Below are 16251 nucleotides of genomic sequence, written 5' to 3' on the forward strand. Positions count from 1 at the left end.
ACAGATTTAAGATACTTACTCTTGACGACTGTCTCTGTTCTGCTTTTATCCTTGAAACGTGCTGAATAAATTCTGGTCTCTGATACTTTTATCAGATAATTAAACCAGAAAAGGGAATATCTCACTTCAAGCTAAAGCAGTTGTTTCATTTACAGGGTCACAAGTCAAAGAGGTAGCCAACAAGAACTGCATCTTTACTGTGCACCAGCATAAGTTCTTAACAGAGATCTCCAAATGATCACTTCTACAGTCTGAGTCTACGTATTCCTTTTATATACACCTAGTCCTATTTACAAAAGATTGACTGTACAGAGAAAAAAATTGTATAGAGGTAAACATCCAGACTTGTAATTATCTTTAGAGTGGCAAGGTAAACTTTGAGATAGTAAGTCAATGTTCATAAGTTGAGTAAGCTTACATTCAACAAGAACCGTAATTACTCCTTGATACCCTTGGTTTGGCTTCTTTTTGTGATCAAGAGTACTTTATTTCTGAAATAAAAATCTGCCATTCGAGAAATCATTAAGCATTGTCTTGTGCTTTGTCGCTTCACATGGATACATGCAGGTTTCATCAGATTTGACTGTTGCAGGTAAAATGATTCTGTGATTTTCACGAAAAGCATGAAAGCTGTGTTTTTCATGTCATTATAAATGTGCATAGCCACCAGTTACTTCAATAAGTGCATCATCCGTGTGACTGACCAAACAGGAAGATGGGTCTTGCAACGCTCCTTCGTCTGGCAGGTGACAACCTGACCGCAGCAGGCAGCCAGCTTTATATGCATAATTAAGACAGAACATTCAAGATCACATTACATTACAACACTGTCTCAATTATGATGATATGCACATTAACAAAATGACTGCTTTTGGCAAGGTTGTCAGAGGATTGGCTTGAAGTTATGCTAGTCATTCAGTTAGGGCTGCCCATGACTTACTGCAGTGTCTGATTCAAAGTATATCACATCCCTCCACAGCTCTCCTTATGTTGTACTGTTGTTGGGTTTGACCACATTCAACCTATAAACCATTAATGATGAACTGTATATACAGAGTCAACATTCAGAGCTAAGTCCTCAGCTAGCTCTTCTCCAGTGATAATGTAACGGCCCAGGCTTTAAAGTTAGCCCTTCTGAGAGAACCGGCATTGTTAATGAACTGTCCTTTGAACAAGTATTCTGTCTTTACATGTCCACCTCAGCTGCTGAGGCCTTTTTCATGAGTGATCACCTAACCGTTCAGTCTCTGCGTGACCACCTCCCTGTACATGATAGAGATGTAAACAAAGAGAAGCAGGATTACAAAGAAATCATCCATGAATCCCAGGAGACCAAAAAGTGCCTCAGGGAGGATGTCGAGTGGCGACGCCAGGTAGGTGATTGCGCCGACTAGGCAGAGAAGAATTCGAATCCTGAACATCCAGAAGAGGCCACCCACAGAAAACATCTCCCTAAAGGCATGACGAAGCAGGGTGGGCACATCTCGCAGCCTGTCCATATACTGTGGAGACAGAGGAGAGGAAATATTAAGTCTGTTCTAAATATACCCCCCTGAATTATAATGTACTGCACAGTATCTCATTTGCATACTAAAATGTCTCTAGTAGCATCTTCAGCCTATTCCTTTTACAAGAACTGTTGTTTTTCTAATCACAGATAGTAATTTAAGTATGAATATTGCATGAACTAGGCCAAGCTAACCTGTAACTACTGCAGCCTAAATATGTACCTGGCTGTATTATACTCACAGATCTTGGCTGGCCTGAGAACCTGCGGTTGTAATCGTTGATGTCTCGTAATATAAGCTGAGGCTCTGCCTCGCCATCCTGGACCCTCTGAGGAGTGGCGTGCTCATGAAATAGCGGGAATAGCAATGTCACCTGGGAAAATGGAAAAAAAATTGCTCAATATATGACAACGGTGATGCCAACATGAAATGTTGGGATTAAACCTGCTTTAACAGACATAACTTTGGGTACAGTAACACTGTGTACCCAAAGATGAATCAAGCTTGGACCAAACCGGTGAGTAAGGCGAAGGGGCTGTCTGAAGGGGGATGAAGACTACCACCAACACTCTCATTGACACTCATTCTCTTTTTCTGACTAATACTTTGACATTGACAGAAAACAAACTGAAAATGAGAGAACGTATTTCAGATGTACAGGTCTTAACAGATGAGAGTTTGGCTTTGAGTTTAGCTTTGGAGAATTTCTATATATGGATAAATTTGCAAACAAGGGGTCATAACATCTACCAGTATGTCTGGCATGCAAAGAAATAATGGAATGAAAGCTAAAAGTAAAGGTCTTAGTTAAGTATTCTACATCCAAGAATTATTACATGCCTTACCATTTGTCTGCAGATGGGACAGTTAATAGCACCCAGCCAGGTGCCATACCTCCAGTATGCTATAATGCAGGAGCCTATACAGGAAAAGGACCATCACTAACTCATAAAAGCACTAATATTTTTTTAAAGACACATACCTCTCAATAATGACTTAGACTAGACTTTATTGATCCCTTTGGGATGACTCCCTCAGGGAAATTAAGTATTTATGATAAGTATGAATTGATTCATTTGTATTTTTACAAATGAATTCTATGTTCATCCTGATTTATGCTAAGTATGTGAAGATAAGCCGTGCCAGCTTACACTAACAACTTTGTCCAGTGAGTATTACTGGAATCTGTACTGTTGTCTTACCACAGAAAAGGTGTCCACAGTTTGTTTCCACAGGAAGAACAGCTTGCTGTAAACACACAGGACAAGACATGTCGGTGTAATACTGCTGCCGGGCCTCTGCCTGAGGATTTTCATCCTGACAGAGAGAAATGAGGAACATAAAACTTTAAAAACACATATAAAAGTTTAATATACAAGTAATTATAGAACAGATGTTTTAGAAATTTGCACTCTCACTGAAATATAAACCAGTCACCAACCAGCTTTCTACTACTTTCTGGCCTGAATACTTAAGAGACATTCCAAAACAAAATATAACATAATAATATTTTAAAGCTTGCTCTCATTAAAAACACAATGCAAATACTACATTTAGTTCAACTGGTGCATGAAAGGGATGATAGCTTCCAATGCCTGCAAAGGCATGCATTGCAGGCATTTGAAAACAGTACTGTCATATAGTTTAAAATATTTTACAATTCTATAACTACTTTACATTGTATTCATCTTCCCAAAAAACAAACAAAAAAAAAATAACAAAAAACAAAAAAACTTATTAACCATATTTGGCCAGAAAGGCTAAAGTTGTTTTGCCTGTGTACCTGCTCTGTTTGCAGTTGTTGTCGGACGGCTCGAACGTGCTCCTGATTCTCAGGATGAATGTTCTGCTGCTCTTGTCTGCAAAGAAGGGCAAGTATTTGGCATCAATATTCCTGAGCTGAAACTGTAAACATGTAAGAGCACGAAAACCTGAGTCAAGTGTTGTTGGCGATGCAAACGAGCAGGATGATTTTATATCCAAATTCTTTCATCAAACAAAAACTTTTGATGCAAAAGACTAGGCAAAGTTTTGTATTATCATTTGGCTATGAAGAGCCACTTTTAATGTGTCTGCTTGGCTGCTTTCCAGCTATATGAACAATCAAAACAATCAAAAAACAAGGCTACTTTCATTTGAATTATAGAGAGAATTTAAATATCTGAGCTAGATTAATTATTAAGTTTGCCTACAGCTAAGCTAATCATGGACACAAACTAGTGTATATGAGACTGAGCCAGCAGAAACGATTTAGTGTTTAATGGAATATAATAACTATACCAGATTGTGCAACCAGAGTTGCATTAATCACTTTAAACTGAAAAGATTATTTATTTTCAGACAGAGTTTCTCCAAACTTTATAGCAACTTTATCTATTATAATACAAAGTTTGTGATATTACTTTGTATTAATATCAGCCTGAATTTACTGCTTACCTGCAGAGCAGAGTGAGGAGGCCTGCGAGGAAGGTGACACTGAGCACCACAACAAATAAGACCTGGTTGCTGACGCCTTCAATGAGGGTGTCCTCATCTTGGATCAGGTAGTCCACATCCCCACATTGATTGTCCTCCATCACCCACACTCATAGTCTACAATACTGGAAAAAAAAGAGACAAAAATGAGGTTATCACTTAACGGGAGAATAAATTAACAGAGCACTTAATTATTATAATTATCTGAATGTAAGTACAAGTCTTTTAAGGTACCAGGGGCCAGCATAGTAGCCTAAAATAGCACAGTACTCTAAATAATCTAATCTACAAGATACTACACCAAATAATACATTTAGATTGTTCACTGAACTACAGCCACACAGAGTTTGCTGTGATCAATGTACCAAAACAATGATGCCTTTAGTTGTAACTGTTCCATGTTTTCAGCGACTGTCAAGTGAAGTTCTGTCATTTACTTACTTAAATTAAAACGTTTGAGTGGTTTTAAGATATGTAAACGAGTTGCATTTTCAATATTAAACTACAAACCTGGAGTCATTTACGAACTGTTTGCATTAAGTTGCTACAACATTGGTGAGTCTGCAAGTGTTATCGTTAGCACATCTACCAAACTAGCAACTGACACTGCTGGACAATTAATGTTAAATTTCAAGGAGTACTTGTCAGACAGTCTAGTACAAAGATCACATAATAAAAAGCCAGCGATGTTTACTATCCTGATATTATAAGTCTGCCATAAGCTTACAGTGACTCATCTCCACACTGCTAGCCAAGTTTACCGTTAGCCTTGACTCGCTAATAATACGCTGTAATTCATTTATGAATACTGCTGACGTTGATGGCTAACGTTGTGTCGTTTCGCTTTTGGCAGCGCCTCCGCCGTTGGACAGTAGCTCGAGTTATTAAACACCGCTAGAAAACAAGCGGCTTGTCTACTAAATCCGAGCTCAATCGGGCCATAATCATAAACATAGCTACCCTTTTGCCTGGTTAGCTAAGAACGTCTTTGGTCTGGCTGCTGCGTTTAGCAGCCAAAGAGTAACGCTGCACCACAAGAGCACAATCGCGCTAGTAGCGTCTACGTAACCCGACAACTACGTCTAGGACAGAGAACAACAACCTCACCCACCTAGAAGACGTCCACCTTTCTCCAAAGGCTTTACTTGTCAACTCCATTCATTCCCCCGGGACATTGTCTTTCTATCTCTCCAGTAATGATAGGTTTTAGAGACTCAGTTATACTGTCACGTTGTGAGCGAGTATGGCAGCTTTGCCATTAGTTGCATCAGTTTTGCATTCTGTTTCAGTTTGTTACTTCCCACTTCTCTCCCCCCTCTCCTTCCTCCCCTTCTTCTTCTGGGATTGTCAATTTAGACGCTAGGCGCACTGCCGCACTCCAAGGACAGTTGGTGGTTGGTAGTTCTGATCAGAGCTAAAATACACCACTAAAGTTGCCTTTGCAGGTCAGCTCTAAACAGAACAGCTGTTTATGTTTTTTTGATTTCCCTCTGAAAGATATCAAAGCCGCGGCTAAATCAGAATCCAAACCGACAAACCAATCAATCCTCTTTCCATGTGTGCTTCATTTTATTTCCCTCTCTGACCAGCAGGTGGCACTAGTACAACTTACAACAAGTGTGACTGTCACTTAAAACAAGAAGAAGTACTAACAGCGCACCCGTTTAGAAAATATAGCTAGCTGCCGCTAGCAAATAAAAGGACTTCATTTTACCGCAAGACTTTTTTTTATTGAGGCAGAATGCCTCGTTATGCACAGCTAGTGATGGGCCCGGCGGGCAGCGGTAAAGTACGTTATCAGACAGTCATGTAAATTTGCTGAAATGCCTTGTTATGCTATTCGGCTAATGCACTATGCTAAGGCATGAGGTTGTCTTGTCTTCCACATAGACCAAGTTCACCAAGTGACATCTGACTTTTATTCATTTATTGTTGGAATTTTTTTTATTCCAGAGTACCTACTGCTCCACCATGGTCCAGCATTCAGAGTCCCTAAACCGCTCAGTCCAGGTGGTCAATCTAGACCCAGCAGCTGAGCACTTTGACTACCCTGTCATGGCAGGTGAATACAGCATGTTTTCTCTACACTGAAGGGTAATTACAATTAATAACAAAGGGTTAGCCCGTATATTAACCAGACCAGAAAGGCTACTAAATAAAGTGGGCTATGGTAAAAAGAAGAGACTCAAATGGTTTGTTACTACATCCCTATGTTGAGTGTAGTCTGTGAATATTCTCATTCATCCAGGTCATAGTTATCTCAAGGAAATTTCAGTCGAATGCAACTGGACTTAGTTATTCTCTCATCCATCCTCTCATCCAAGAGGCTTCATCACTTCATACTCGCATCTGACCAGGCTGGGAGCATGAAGTGATGAAGCCTCTTGGATGAGAGGTGAAACGTCCTCTTAGACAATAACTAAGACCAGTTGCGTTCGATTGAAATTTCCTTGAGATATGTTGAGTGTAAATTGTGTTTTAGGTCTACTTTAAAACCCTGAACTGTGGTTTACTGTTAATGGATAGATCCAACTATCTAAATATACAAGAGAAAAGGGCATAAAATGTTAGTAAGATTAATGTTTTCATCTTTATGATCCACATGACAACCTCATTGTTTCTGTGTCCTCAGACATCCGTGAGCTCATCCAGGTGGATGACGTGATGGAAGATGATTCCCTCAGATTTGGCCCCAACGGAGGCCTGGTCTTCTGCATGGAATACTTTGCCAACAACTTTGATTGGCTGGAAGAAAGCTTAGGTCATGTAGAAGATGACTACATATTGTTTGACTGCCCAGGTAAACGTCCTGGCGGGGGTATGCTGAAGCCAGTGCAAGGCTGACTTAGAGTTTCTCTTTGTAGTGTTAGTGAGAGGGTGAAGGGGGAAAATTTGGTAGGTGTTATCACAGTATCGCAGTTTTGACAAATGGCTTGTTTTTGCAGGTCAGATTGAACTTTATACACACCTCCCTGTAATGAGGCAGCTGGTGGAGCAGCTCCAGCAGTGGGAGTTTCGGGTGTGTGGGGTCTTTCTGGTTGACTCCCAGTTCATGGTGGAGTCTTTTAAGGTAATCTCTCCAACATCATCATCTGTTTATCATGTTGTTTAGCATGTTTTTTCAAAAACATCTCATTTCTGCAATGAACTGCACTTAATGTTGCAATGACAGTAAACTTGAAGTCCCACATCTTCCCTCTTCCCTAACTGCAGTTCATCTCAGGTGTCATGGCTGCCCTGAGTGCTATGGTGTCATTAGAGATTCCTCAAGTAAACATAATGACGAAAATGGACTTGCTCAGTCCCAAAGCCAAGAAGGAAATTGAAAAGTAAGTTTCACACGAGCACAGGATAACACTACAACAATATTATGTGTGTCCAGTTCTTTCATCTGGAAGCAGCATTCATCATGGTTTGCTTTCTTTTTCACAAGGTATCTGGACCCAGATATGTACTCAATGATGGAAGATAACTCTGATACCATCAGAAGCACAAAGTTCAAGAAGCTGACTCAAGCCATCTGTGGTCTGGTAAGTGCGGCCCTGAATTTGATACTTTAGTTTTGAGTCAGAATTTAAATTTTTTTAATGAGTCAACCTCTCTGCCTGTGTATCCAGATTGATGACTACAGTATGGTGAGATTCTTGCCTTTTGACCGCACAGACGAGGAGGGTATTAACATAGTTCTACAACACATCGACTTCTCTATACAGTATGGAGAGGACCTGGAGTTCAAGGAGCCAAAGGTGAAGAAACAAACAAAAGCACACAACATATACTTAAACAACATGCCGTAATTACATTGCATTTGACCATTAACCCATCTTTTCCTTTTTCTGCAGGAGAATGAGGAAGAGCCAGCTAACCTAAATTACGATGAGATTTTTCAAGGCAAAGTAGACAGCTGAAGAAGAATGTTACTCCTGGGATGCTGTGAAAAATACTTTATGTGAGATGGAAACAAATGGAGAAGAAGAGAATGGCATGTGACAGCAAGGACACTGATGAAGGGACATCTGTGGAAAAACATGAATAGCTTGGGTCATATGTTTAGAAGGTTTTGTTTTTAGAAGCCACTTTGATGACTCAAGGAATTTATGATTTAAATCCATTTATGTTTCATTATTTTAGGGATAATGTTGAAGTTTAAAGAGCTGTTAATAAATACATATATATTTTTGAATAAAATATTCCTCAAAATTCTTGTCTGTCATTGTGAAGAAATTATTCGCGTGTTGTGTTGTGTTCATACAGTCCATGGTTGTGTTGCGCTAGCACCCTCATGTGGTCACTGCCCTACATGACATGTAGCCACTTCCTGTAAAGCTGCAGGGTGGGACAGGCGGAAGCAACGTCCTGCGGTGCTAGTATTTTTCTCTCGCTGAGCAGTTGGACTGATAAATTTATCACTCAACATGCCGGTGAGTAAACCTTACATGATAAATACTATGCAGGAGCTTTTATTTTATGGTTTAGAGCGAAAAACCTGCACCGAAACTCCGGTGGGTGACAGTGGGCCCTCCGAGTTTACGCTAGCTCTGATGACGAGTCTCGTTAGCATAGTTGGCTAGCCATGTTAGCATTTAACCACAATTTAATGATATCGGAAATGTCAGAAATAATACATTTACCGTCGTAACTTGGCTGTTCATGTTTCTTAGTGTCATATTTATAAAAAAATATTATTTAGTGTGGTGATAGCGCATATGTTACAACAGCGGTGCCGATAGCAGAGATGTCACTGATGCTATTCCCAGTAAACTGTACGTGACAGCAACTTCTTTTCTCCGTTTTTAAGGCGTATCACTCAAGCCTGATGATGCCCGAAACCAGGCTGGTGGGGAACATGGCTCTGCTGCCCCTCAAAACTCAATTCAAGGGACCAGCCAGAGGAGACGGTAAGGCTGTATGGTGATTTTTAAGTAGCTCAAAGTGGAGTCAATCCCTCTTGACCACAGTACACAATACATACACCTTGTTTAGTTTTTAAAGTCTTTTTCTCTCGCTTTCGCACTCGTTTTGTGCCGGGTTCATTTCTTGTTATGACACGTTGCTTAGTTCCTGATACATGCCTCAGCTTCACTTCCATATATGGCCTGAAGAGTGCATCCTCAAGTTTAACTTCTTCAAAAAAGTTTTCAACTTTTTAGTGTCTATAAAGCGAGTGAGCATTTGTCCTTCTCGGCTCATGTGATTATAATGTGTATAAGGTTTCTCAGCTGCCTTTAGATCACAATTTAAAAATAGGAGTTTACCACATAATGAAAAAAAAAGATACATGGTGACTAAAACAGGAAATAACTCTTCATATTAATAAACCCAGTTTCACAACACTTGTTAAATTATTGAAGTCATCATATTAATGAATTCATCTAAAGTCTTCTATTTATTTATATGTATCATTTTTCATTTCAGGCGTAGATTCTGACATCATTGATGAGGCTATCTACTACTTCAAAGCCAATGTGTTCTTTAAGAACTACGAAATCAAGGTAAGATATGTGTTGGCAGCTTGCATTTATCCTTTATCTATGGTCACCAAAATATTTAAATGAACATTTATGTGCATAAAGCGTAAAAGAACTTAACTGCCACCAAACTGACACAGACAAATCTAAAAAAAAATTAAAAAAAGAAGAGAGAAGTGTTGACAGTTAAGATATTAGCAAGGAACTAGTGTGTATCTCATCTGTCTTTGTGTCATGAAGCAGCTGTGCACTTTGTTCATCCACATGCCCAAGCTTGCTGCCTCCCACTCCCCTCAGCACTGCATAGTTACAAAGAGTGGAGGGAGGATTTTTTTTGTTGCAACTATGCAACCGCTTACCATCCAGACCTGACTGTAGCTATACTGATCAAACTAAGTAATATTTGTGTGTGTATTTGTTTCTTTCAGAACGAGGCTGACAGGACACTGATCTATGTCACACTCTACATTTCTGAGTGCCTAAAAAGGCTACAGAAGGTAAGGTGCATTCATGCAAATCCTAATATGTGCGACAACAAATCAGGTAAAGGCTGGGGACACTCAAAGGGCTCACCAGATGGTTTTTAAGGAGCCATTAAATAAGTTGAATGTGAATTGTTTTTCCTCGCACACATGGAGAAGGAATTAGCAGCTTGAATGCCTGTTTAAATGTATGCTAGTAAAACAGATGAGCTAAAGATTTTTTATAAATCTCACCCTCTGCATTGGCATGTGTGTTGCTCTTTACAGTGCAGCTCCAGGAGTCAGGGAGAGAAAGAGATGTACACTCTGGGCATCACCAATTTCCCCATTCCTGGAGAACCTGGCTTCCCTCTTAATGCTATGTACGCTAAACCTGCAAACAAACAGGAGGAAGGTAAGAACCAGCTCCATAAACAGGGTTTTATATGTGTTGGGCTGCCTGAGGAATGTTACCAAACATTAAAAAAAAAACAAGAAGTCTTGCTTGGTTGGACATTTCACCTTATTTCTACTGATTGTTAGCTGTGAATCACTTAGATCCATTTATGCTGTTTCACTACCTTGAATTAGCACCAGTTTCCTTGTACCCTTCTTGTATTTCAGCTGATTCCCAGCCTGAACTAATATCAAACTAAAAATAGCAATGCTGACCAGGCCCCCATCAGCTTTAAGGATCTGTGGCTAGAAGTGCTGTTTCATGCTTCTGTGGTGTCCTAGAGCTTTTCTGTAAATGGCTTTTTTCTTTAAAGTTAAGAAAACATTAAAAGTTACAGGGTCAACAATTTAAGCTGTGCCTGAGGTCCCCTTCTCAGTTATGACATAGCGTTTACTAATGACTTTCCTCATGTAATAGTGTCAAAACGGTATGCAACAATGTTGGTGATTGTTCTAATAGTGGCTCTGCAACCTTTTGTAGAGACTATGAGGGCGTACCTCCAGCAGATCCGCCAGGAGACCGGCTTGAGGCTATGCGATCGGGTGTTTGACCCCCAGACAGACAAACCCAGCAAGGTGAGTTTCCACCAGATAATTGCCAATTATGACCTGGTTTCAGAATTTCACTAGCATATGCATAGGTCACACCAACTCTGACCCACGTTTTCTGATTAAAGTGAAATTGTAGTGTAGTTTAAATTGTGTTTATATATATATATATATATATATATATATGAACACAATAAAAAAAAAAAAAAAATATATATATATATATATATATATATATATCGCTTAATATATCGCTTAAGAAGAGGAAATTAGAGAAAATTGAGCTGCAGCTGTTTCACAAGGTTCAACAATTAAATGTGGATTTCTGTTCAAACTAAACTCTAAATATATCAACATGTTGAGTACAGGTTTCAGCAGTATATCTGCACTGATAAGCTGTGTGGCCCCTAGTTACCTTTTTTTTTTGTTTGAGTGCAGCAACTTTAGAATGTTTTCTTAACAAAGTTTTATTTCTTTCAGTGGTGGGTGTGCTTTGTCAAGAAGCAGTTTATGAACAAAAGCCTGTCAGCTCCTGGACAGTAAACAACTCAGGACCCCAGTTTCTACTGTACACCTGCAACATGGATGGATTTTTTTTTTTTTTTTTGGTGGGTGGGTGGGGGGTGGGGGGGTTGTTCTGCTTTTGTGTTGCTGAAAGATGATTTTATACTCTTTGAGTCCAAGGATATATCGCTACTTGTCTGGATTTTGATCATATTGAGCTGGTGCTTAATTCAATAAAGCAATCATGGAGATTGGAAAGTAATGTGGTACTGTGTTTTTCTTGCACTTTCCACTTAGGAGCACATTCTCATTTAGTCTTGATTAACAATAGCTCTGAAGGAAGTTGTATTTAAGTGAGATGCATACACACCAGCTTAAGAATGCAGACAAAGTTGTACATTGGAGCGGCACAAACATTTCACTCACTCATTAAACAATGTCCACATTGACCTTTATTCACAATCTAACATTCATTGACCTCAAAAGTGGGTATGACTGCACACCCATTACTCACCAAATGGTGTCCTTAAAAGGCATAAAAATGTTACTATTATTTAATTACTATTGTTCAGCCCTCATGAGCCACTTGATCAGGAAATCACTTTATGGGTGGTATTCGTGCCACTGAACTACTATGCTACCTCTCCCATAGGAAAGATGGATACATTTTCTCTGAACATGTACAATGACAAGGACAAATAGTTTATATTTACATAAGTAAAAATGTAGCATGTTCATTACAAAAAGTATTAGTTGGTGTGTTCTCTTTGGTTTGTCCACAATAGTTATTTTCTGCCTTAAAAAATAAGCCTTCAGACACAGTCCCTCCTTGGCAGTCAAAGTTAAGGCAGTGCTGGATGATAAGTTTCCCCCCTCAGGGAAAGAAGAAACACTTTCTCTGCAGAACTCTTCAGAATGTGCAGGAAAGGAATGCCAGTGTCTGTATCTTCCATCTCTTTAATGAATCCAAAACTGCATAATCGATTATTAAACAATAGACTGGATGGCTCAGTGTGGCAGGCTGAAAATAAAGAGAAAAAGCCTCCAAAACAGACAATATGCATCTTAAAATAGTCTCAGTCTAAATAAATAAGTATATATATGAAGTAAACTAAATTTGGAAATGGTGCATTTATAAGAGCAATTTTTCCCAAAAAGTATGCACATAACGGAAAACATCAATAACCTGTGTAATTGATTTTTCTTTGAGTGAAAGACTGATGCTTGAGCAGAAAGACTGTCTTGTCCATCTTAAGATGGAAAATTGAAAAGTAAAATGGGAACTTTTGGCAGTGTGATTGCCACTGCCATTCAAAAATATTCATAAATAACAACTCTCAAACTGAAAGGCAAAAATTGGTAGAGAAATTTTGACAGCTCAAAAAAAGCACAGCTGATGGTACTGAAGTATTCATGGGCTTAGAGACTTTTTTCCTGCAAGTCTTTTTTGTCTTACTGACTAACTATTTGATGTTGACAGAATTGTGCCCCATAATCATCTACTGTAGCTGACTGAAGTATAATCAGTTGTCAAATCCCCTGTGCAGTTCCAACCTAAAACAAAATGTACATCTCAGTTTAGATCTTAATTGAAGTTGAAATTGTATAAAACTACTATTTATTTACTAAAATTATTTCACATAAATGAGCAGCAACAGTAACATTTCAGATTTCAATCCCCACATGTGGTTGTACTCACTATGTCAACGACTGGAGTGAGGCTTTAGTCAAAAGCCATCTCTTGACTCCTCCGGACACATCGGGCCACCTTCTTCTTAAAAACTCCTGTAGGATCCTCCCTCCACTCTTTCTGCATGGTGTGACACACAAAAACTCTGTCAACAATTTCATTTGTGCAACCCTTCCTCTTGTGCTTCGTTTATTCATAATTCTTGCACAAAAGCTCCAACAACTGACTGACAGATGTTTACTCCACTTCAAACACAAGTTTAAACTGTCACCTTTCTCTGTCTCCAGGCAGCACCTCTGGATAAAGAGATAAGCCCTTTTAACCCAACCAAAACTCAGCTTGGCCTTGACAGGCTGTGATTTGCCCTTGCAGGGACCCACGTCACTCAGCTCATTTGTTTGGATTTCCAGTAGAAAAGATAGACTAAACTGAGTGGTGACTTTCAATTACCATTTTGATGTTATTGTACCTTTAGATACTTTGCAACCTTCCTCAAACGTATACATAGAGAAGAAAAGTCAAAAAAAAAAAAAAAGACTCATGCTCAATTAAGTCTGGTGTACATTTGTCACTGACAAAGAAAAATGTTTAGCAAACTAACCCCATGCATGCTTATTTGAGACAGCAGGCACTTACAGCTGCATCCACATTGGCGGGAGAGTCTCCATTGGGGTCTGCCAACATGGATATAACACTGATCATTATGGTCTCCACTGTATGGATTGGCAGCCAGCGCTCCTCAGGCTTCTCATAGCCATACTTGTCCTCACCAGGTTCGTGCAAGATAGAGATGCAAACATCACCATTTTTTGCCACTGCAAGAAACCAAGTATACACAAAGATTACAAACAAGTTTTCACTTCTTCAGAAAAGATCAGATATTATAGTACAGCTTCACACTTGTCAAGGTCAACCCTTGTGTACTTAATCAAGCACCTAGTTGAGAGACTCTCAAAACCAAGAAATCAAGAAAATTTTCTCATACAGCTAAGTGCAGCTACAGTATTTACAGCAACTAGTGGCAACATTTTCATTTTATTAAAATGTTAACACAGGAATCTGTAACCACTACCTATTTCTGAATAAGTTCAACATAAAGGATTAGTTATTGCTTGGGCCATTTACTGTAAAAGAGGCAAAAAATAGATTCTTAACCCATACATGATCACATGATCAATTTTAAGATACTGGACAGACCCTGAACTTAAAAAAAAGTATATATATATATATATAGTAGAAATGTAAACTTCTTCTGTAATGGAAAATCTACATGTAAATGATAGTTTTTCTGCTTTCCTAACTCTTATTATTATTAGCTCTTATTTATAATGTTTAATTTTTTAATATATTTTTATTAGTAATATTACATATTACAGAGATACAGTGGCCCAGGAAGTTCTCACCATTTGGATGCCAGATTTCTGTGATAAACTTCATCTTGGGAGGCCTCAAAGGATAGTCACGGGGAAAGGTTAAGGTGGCTTTGAAGAACCCTCCTTCACTGTAAACAAAAAAGAGGATGGTGTTACATTGTGCACTGGGGATTTAAGCAAATATGCAACTCTCCAGTCACTACAAGTGACTTTAAGTTATTCAGTGAATAGTTCCACTCACAATAACGTATCCTGAGGTCCGATCACGACCACCTCCCACTGATAGATGTCATCATCATCTACAAGACCCGCAGAAAAGCCTTCCACTGGGTTCTTGTTGAGCTCTGAAATTTAAGACGCAATTAGTCTGGCGTAACTCTTTAACAAGTATTTCAAATTTTGATGCTGTCAAACATATATCATATCGTCATGTGGTATAACTCCTTCTAGGCTACTTGTCCCTTGGAGAAAAGTCAATAAAAAAGTTTTTAAAAATAGGAGGAAAGATAAGCACAAACAGCGTGGTGATTTTGAAACACCCTCAGTAGTTATTGAGCAACAGCAGCTATCCTTACAGTCATATCCTGGCTATCAGCTGTCTGGCACTGCACGCGATCTATACACGTGCATTTCAACTTTGATGTCACTGTTATCCGTACATAAAAATACGGAGAATAACCAAACACAACAACAGTCAAATTAAACGCAGCTATTGTTCTCGTGTGTGTGTGTGTGTGTGTGTGGCAATATACTATACAATATGAAATAACTGAAAGCTAGAGAAGTTTATTAGCAACGGTTAGCTTGCTAACTTACCTGCTAGTTGTTTACGCAGTAACAAGGAGGACTGTTCCGTCATTTTGTAGTTATATCTTTTCAACTTCGTTATTTGTATTAACTAATGCCAACTAACTGTCAACACGGTTAAATAAAACATTCGGCAAAGAAGGTTTAGCGTGCTGTTCACGTTTTTTCCTCTGTCTCCGTGTCTGACAATACCAACATGAGTCTAGAGGGAGAATACTCAAGTCAGGGGAAAAGCTGGCTATTTTTGCCCTCAACGTAACCTCTCAGGCAAACATTACTTCCAGGGTGTGTGTACTGTCCCAGATAAAGTCCGCCAGTTAAATAAAAGTTAAGGGCTGAGTACAGGATATAGTCGAGATTTAGGACTGTTAATCTTAGCGAAAGCGCTTCACACAGCCAAGGAAGTGCTGCCTGTGAGGCAAGACACAGGGCACATTTTAGCTATATAAAAAACTTTTCTTGTTTGTGTGACTTTGCAGCAGTCAGTACCCCCACTGGTGCATTACTGCCTCAAGCGGTTTGTAATGAATATTGCACATTTCCTCTTCATATTCTAGGCCTTGTATCCAGTAGTGTTGTACAAAATACATTATAAGACAAGTCCTCATGCACCTAAGTTCACAAATGCTCCTGTGCCAGCATGGGAGCAAATCCCTGCAGCCAGGCTCTAAAATCATGTGGAAAGCTTCCCCGGAGGAGTGAAGGCTGATATAACAGCATATTCTGAGGTGAAGTGTTCAGCAATCACAGTAATAGGTATAATGTTCATGTAAAAATTATGGTCTGTGGTTTTCTTTAACCTATATTTTAAACATGATGAATCTCCATCTCTCTCTGCCAGATCCTTGTTGCCCCTCTCATGTGACCCTCTATCTCACACAACCCCAGCTCTTCCTCACTCACTGTGCACACCAGACTGCCTTTTAAAATTTACCCAACTCTGACTTACATGAAAAGTTT

General features: G+C 39.2%; 4 protein-coding genes across 10 annotated transcripts; 2 read left to right on the forward strand and 2 right to left on the reverse strand.

Annotated features, from left to right (window-relative positions):
* Positions 1–462: 462 nt before the first annotated feature.
* Positions 463–5262, reverse strand: rnf170 (ring finger protein 170). 6 transcript variants are annotated; one of them, XM_018670438.2, is made up of 7 exons: positions 5095–5262; positions 3945–4108; positions 3292–3367; positions 2711–2825; positions 2354–2427; positions 1750–1881; positions 463–1502 (listed from the first exon to the last, which is right to left on the reverse strand). In XM_018670438.2, exons 2-7 carry the CDS (start codon positions 4082–4084, stop codon positions 1233–1235), a joined length of 807 nt encoding a protein of 268 aa, XP_018525954.1. In that variant the 5' UTR covers positions 4085–4108; positions 5095–5262; the 3' UTR covers positions 463–1232. The 6 variants fall into 6 exon arrangements, with proteins under 6 accessions (XP_018525954.1, XP_018525957.1, XP_018525960.1 ...); XM_018670441.2 differs by lacking the exon at positions 5095–5262 and adding an exon at positions 4944–5042; XM_018670444.2 differs by lacking the exon at positions 5095–5262 and adding an exon at positions 4800–4944.
* Positions 5263–5472: 210 nt separating this feature from the next.
* On the forward strand, positions 5473–8186 carry gpn3 (GPN-loop GTPase 3). 2 transcript variants are annotated; one of them, XM_018670437.2, is made up of 8 exons: positions 5473–5772; positions 5937–6045; positions 6616–6783; positions 6929–7053; positions 7197–7312; positions 7417–7513; positions 7601–7729; positions 7826–8186. In XM_018670437.2, the coding sequence occupies exons 1-8, from the start codon at positions 5725–5727 to the stop codon at positions 7889–7891; spliced, it is 858 nt and encodes a 285-aa protein (XP_018525953.1). In that variant the 5' UTR covers positions 5473–5724; the 3' UTR covers positions 7892–8186. The 2 variants fall into 2 exon arrangements, with proteins under 2 accessions (XP_018525953.1, XP_050928816.1); XM_051072859.1 differs by having other exon boundaries at positions 5473–5767.
* A 78-nt stretch (positions 8187–8264) lies between these two features.
* arpc3 (actin related protein 2/3 complex, subunit 3) lies at positions 8265–11679 on the forward strand. The gene is made up of 7 exons (XM_018670445.2): positions 8265–8404; positions 8782–8881; positions 9399–9475; positions 9880–9948; positions 10201–10327; positions 10850–10944; positions 11398–11679. The coding sequence occupies exons 1-7, from the start codon at positions 8399–8401 to the stop codon at positions 11458–11460; spliced, it is 537 nt and encodes a 178-aa protein (XP_018525961.1). The 5' UTR covers positions 8265–8398; the 3' UTR covers positions 11461–11679.
* Positions 11680–11855: 176 nt separating this feature from the next.
* Positions 11856–15644, reverse strand: ube2g1b (ubiquitin-conjugating enzyme E2G 1b (UBC7 homolog, yeast)). Its single transcript, XM_018670446.2, has 6 exons — positions 15301–15644; positions 14726–14828; positions 14515–14612; positions 13748–13926; positions 13121–13231; positions 11856–12975 (listed from the first exon to the last, which is right to left on the reverse strand). The coding sequence occupies exons 1-5, from the start codon at positions 15341–15343 to the stop codon at positions 13145–13147; spliced, it is 510 nt and encodes a 169-aa protein (XP_018525962.1). The 5' UTR covers positions 15344–15644; the 3' UTR covers positions 11856–12975; positions 13121–13144.
* Positions 15645–16251: the final 607 nt, after the last annotated feature.

This window comes from Lates calcarifer, linkage group LG9 (assembly GCF_001640805.2).
Source record: "Lates calcarifer isolate ASB-BC8 linkage group LG9, TLL_Latcal_v3, whole genome shotgun sequence".
In the NCBI taxonomy this organism is placed as follows: Eukaryota; Metazoa; Chordata; class Actinopteri; family Centropomidae; genus Lates; species Lates calcarifer.

Excerpts from the sequence above, each read along its gene's own strand:
- rnf170 (XM_018670438.2), bottom strand. The coding sequence starts at position 4,084 with ATGGAGGACAATCAATGTGGGGATGTGGACTACCTGATCCAAGATGAG. Across the intron at positions 2,826-3,291 it reads AACAACTGCAAACAGAGCAG|GATGAAAATCCTCAGGCAGA; the intron begins GTACACAGGCAA and ends TCTCTCTGTCAG. Across the intron at positions 1,882-2,353 it reads GTCCCATCTGCAGACAAATG|GTGACATTGCTATTCCCGCT; the intron begins GTAAGGCATGTA and ends CCATTTTCCCAG.
- gpn3 (XM_018670437.2), top strand. The coding sequence starts at position 5,725 with ATGCCTCGTTATGCACAGCTAGTGATGGGCCCGGCGGGCAGCGGTAAA. Across the intron at positions 5,773-5,936 it reads GCCCGGCGGGCAGCGGTAAA|AGTACCTACTGCTCCACCAT; the intron begins GTACGTTATCAG and ends TTTTTATTCCAG. Across the intron at positions 7,313-7,416 it reads GCCAAGAAGGAAATTGAAAA|GTATCTGGACCCAGATATGT; the intron begins GTAAGTTTCACA and ends CTTTTTCACAAG.
- arpc3 (XM_018670445.2), top strand. Across the intron at positions 9,949-10,200 it reads GCCTAAAAAGGCTACAGAAG|TGCAGCTCCAGGAGTCAGGG; the intron begins GTAAGGTGCATT and ends TGCTCTTTACAG. Across the intron at positions 10,328-10,849 it reads TGCAAACAAACAGGAGGAAG|AGACTATGAGGGCGTACCTC; the intron begins GTAAGAACCAGC and ends AACCTTTTGTAG.
- ube2g1b (XM_018670446.2), bottom strand. The coding sequence starts at position 15,343 with ATGACGGAACAGTCCTCCTTGTTACTGCGTAAACAACTAGCAG. Across the intron at positions 14,829-15,300 it reads ACTGCGTAAACAACTAGCAG|AGCTCAACAAGAACCCAGTG; the intron begins GTAAGTTAGCAA and ends CTTAAATTTCAG. Across the intron at positions 14,613-14,725 it reads GGACCTCAGGATACGTTATT|TGAAGGAGGGTTCTTCAAAG; the intron begins GTGAGTGGAACT and ends TTTTGTTTACAG.